Source organism: Mizuhopecten yessoensis, unplaced genomic scaffold, assembly GCF_002113885.1.
Source record: "Mizuhopecten yessoensis strain PY_sf001 unplaced genomic scaffold, ASM211388v2 scaffold3649, whole genome shotgun sequence".
Lineage (NCBI taxonomy): Eukaryota > Metazoa > Mollusca > Bivalvia > Pectinida > Pectinidae > Mizuhopecten > Mizuhopecten yessoensis.
In genome coordinates, this window is record NW_018405150.1 from 100,174 (window position 1) to 103,907 (window position 3,734).

General features: G+C 38.0%; 1 protein-coding gene across 5 annotated transcripts in view; it reads right to left on the bottom strand.

The window, feature by feature from the left end:
• Positions 1 to 2,448: 2,448 nt before the first annotated feature.
• The window catches only part of LOC110447901 (metallophosphoesterase MPPED2-like), a 19,305-nt gene continuing 18,019 nt past the window's right edge, over positions 2,449 to 3,734 (bottom strand). For all 5 annotated transcript variants that reach the window (XM_021493884.1, XM_021493883.1, XM_021493886.1 and 2 more), the window contains exons 5-6: positions 3,369 to 3,479; positions 2,449 to 2,946 (exon numbers count right to left, since the gene is read on the bottom strand). In XM_021493884.1, coding sequence (XP_021349559.1) covers positions 2,669 to 2,946; positions 3,369 to 3,479 — 389 coding nt within the window. In that variant the 3' untranslated portion in view covers positions 2,449 to 2,668. The remainder of the gene's footprint in view (positions 2,947 to 3,368; positions 3,480 to 3,734) is intronic.

Sequence of the window (3,734 nt, forward strand, 5' to 3'; positions counted from 1 at the left end):
AGAAAGAGAACACTTAGAGAGTTAGAAAGAGAACACTTGGAGAGTTAGAAAGAGAACACTTGGAGAGTAAGAAAAAGAACACTTGGAGAGTTAGATAGAGAACACTTGGAGAGTAAGAAAGAGAACACTTAGAGAGTTAGAAAGAGAACACTTAGAGAGTTAGAAAGAGAACACTTGGAGAGTTAGAAAGAGAACACTTGGAGAGTAAGAAAGAGAACACTTAGAGAGTTAGAAAGAGAACACACTTAGATAGAGGAGTTGGAGAGAATACATTCAAGGAGTGGAGAGTCAGTGAGTTGACATCATTGAGAGAACGTGCTCAGAGAGATGAGACTGAAGTGAATAAACTAAAGAAACATGGAAATAGATATAATGAGCTTGAAGTTGAGAAATGATAAACATTAAACTGGAATTGGAAACAGTTGAGATCCCTACCCCATAATTGTAGATGCATTTGCTAGGTACAAACTGACAAATACAAGTTTCTACCAGGATATGGCCTCATCCTTAGTCCTTAATCCTTAGACTTTGTCCTTTAGTCATAACTTTGATATGGCCAAGATTCCCACCAAATAGCCTTATAAGAAAGTTAGCAATAGCAGAAAATAGCCTGAGTAACTTAGTGATTGGGCTATCCCGTACCAAGAAACCTTTCTCAGCTGTCTACCCGCACTAAAGTGAGGGTCGTGGGTGGTTAAAGGGATGAAATATGTTCAACACTTCAAACAACTTCTTCTGAATAATTTAAAGGCATAGTATCTAATATTTGGCTCGTAGCTTCTAGGGATAGAGCCAACAAAGTTTGAAAATTTCAAGGTCACAGGGGAAAATATGTTAAACACGTTAAACACTTCAAACAACTTCTTCTGAAGAACAGAAAAGCATAGAATCATATGATTATATTTGGCTGGTAGTGTCCGCCAATGGAGCCCGACAAAGTTTGTGATCGAAATATTCGTAGTACAGTATAACATTTAATGAGAATATCTCTTACTATGACTGCTTAAATATCCAGGTGAGCAATGCAGGCCCTCTGGGCCTCTTGCTGTTAAATACTTACATCAAAGTATTATAAATGAATGATAAGCAACTGACAGCAATGTATCCCAATTTCTCACCAGATGAGCTAAGAATTGTAAACAACTGTTTGAAAATTGTAAATGTATTTTTTTATTCGTGAAAACAATTTATTATATCACAGACAACAACAATGACTTGAGGTTAAAACTGCTTGTTTGAATTATTTTACGCAAAATGTAATGCAACACATGATAATGATAACATGATAGCTTGATCTGTCAACTGGCTTGTCAAGCAACCATCCTCTATAGATGCCACCGTCATATTCTGGATAGATTTCTACATAGCACACATGAACAAGAAGCCCAGAGGGCCTGTATCGCTCACCTGGATATCTGAGCAATCATGGCAAAATATTCTCCAAATGAGATCCAAGGGAATAGGCTCGACCCCAAGGCCAATCTTTGTAGCATATCGGTATCAGATTTTTCTTGCCCAGCAATTTTATGTATGGTTATGGGGTGGGGATCTCAACTGTTTCCAATGCAAGCTGTGACTCCAGGATCAATGCTAATATCGTGACTGCATTCGTCTCTTTATGCCCAGCATTTGTATAAATAGTTTTCGAGTGGGGATCTCAACCGTTTCAAAGTTATGACCCAGGGGTTAAGTCTGCAAGGGTGGGGCAGACCTTGGGGTCAATTCTAATATCATGACTGCATTCGTCTCTTTATGCCCAACAATTGTATATATAGTTATATAGTTTTGGGGTGGGGATCTTAACCATTTCAAAGTTATGACCCAGGGTTTAAGTCTCCAAGGGTGGGGCAGACCCCGAGGCCATCCTGGAAGCATATGTGCATTCTTCTCTTGATACTCAGTAATTGTATATATGGCTATAGGGTGAGGATCTCAATCATTAATAAAGTAATAAACTTTTTTTGGCTCCACCCCTTATAGCCTGGGGGTTCAGCCCCACCATTTGTACAATTTTGAATCCCTACCTCCCATGAATGCTTCCAACCAAATATGATTTGATTTCTAGTGTGCATGCATAGTTCTATAGAAGAAGAAGTTGTTTATAGCAATATAGCGAAATTGCTCCCTTTTGGCCCCGCCCTCAGCCCCTTGGGAAGTCGGCCCCACCATTTGTACAATTTTGAATCCCCACCACCTAGAGATGCTTCCAGTCAAATAAGGTCGATAGCGATCTCTTAGTTTCAGAGATGAGGAGGAGAATGTCGGACAAAAATCAAATACTGAAATAAACAAAGGGCAATAACATTTGCAAAAATTGTGGAATCAAAATTCTTTTAAGGGGGACACAATGTCATATCATGATTATAATGCATACCAAGTTTCAAAGAGATTGGTCGAAAAATGTAGGAGGAGATTGCCGGACAAACAAAAGTTTACGCCGGACGGACGGACGGACGGACGGACAATGCCATACCATAATACTCCTGTCAAATTTGACGGGCGTATAAAAATGAAATGTCAAAACTAATTAACAAATGTAAAGCATTTGTATAGTGTATACAGAATAAATAAATCTGCCTCCAGTAAAAAGTCAACAAAATATATTGAAATGTCTCCTTTAAATGTTAAGCCACTTCATCAGTAAATTCAACATCAAAATCATCATTTGCTAATCATCATCATTTGCTTCGTTACTTTGTGCCTTTGTCAGTGTTTTGACAGCAGGTTTGACACATGGATCTAAGGCCTGTTCCTTGGTACGCCCTTCAGGAAGAGGGATATCAAATATCACAGCAGGTTTGACATACAGATCTAAGGCCTCGTCCTTGGTACACCCTTCAGGAAGAGGGAAATCAAATATCACAGCAGGATTGTTAGGTTGGTATCGTAATGTACACGTAGAAGCATTGATGTAGGTTGTATATCCGTCAGAGGTGATTCCATACCCTGCAAGTATAAATTCCTCTGTAATTAGGGGTTCCTGTCTAATTACTTACTGTCTGTTTACCTGCCAAGTCACCTGTATTTGTGCAGATCAACCTGAAAAATATCTCCAGGAGCTGCACATTGAAGTATAGCTAAGCCCTACATTTCAAAAGCTCAAAAATCACCTTTTTTTTTTAAGGTTTATTAAAATATGCTTAAAGATATTTTAGTATATCAAAGGCAAATTATTACATTAAAATGCCATTACATCTGACTCTTGAGTCACAAGTTAACATTGTGAAATGATCTGCCATTCGCAGTCTTGACCAATGTTTTGACCCCCTTTGACCCTTATTTAAAAAAGAAAGTTAAAATGGTCAAAATAATTTTTACTTTTGTACAAAAATAATTATTGATGTCATAGTAGATGCCCTTGCCCGTACCTTCATGAATATGTCCAAACACATGGTATTTGGGCTTGACTCGTTGTTGTATGGTAGACAGAAGTTCCACACATCCAGCTCTTTGGCCATCAAAACAGTAATCTCCATGACCTGTAAACAAAATGTCAGAGACCACAATTTCTACTTTAGTCAATGAAAGATATCAGACAATGATCAAGTGTAAATAAAGTTTAGATCTCACCTTCCTACACATGGAGATATGTAATGAGTAGATGACATTATCACCTGTTACTACATTTTTATACACTGTACTTGTACTTTTGACAACCTCCTTTACTTTTATCAATTTCACTTCATATGTCAGTAAGATGTGAGTACCACCCAACATAAAACATCACAGGACAA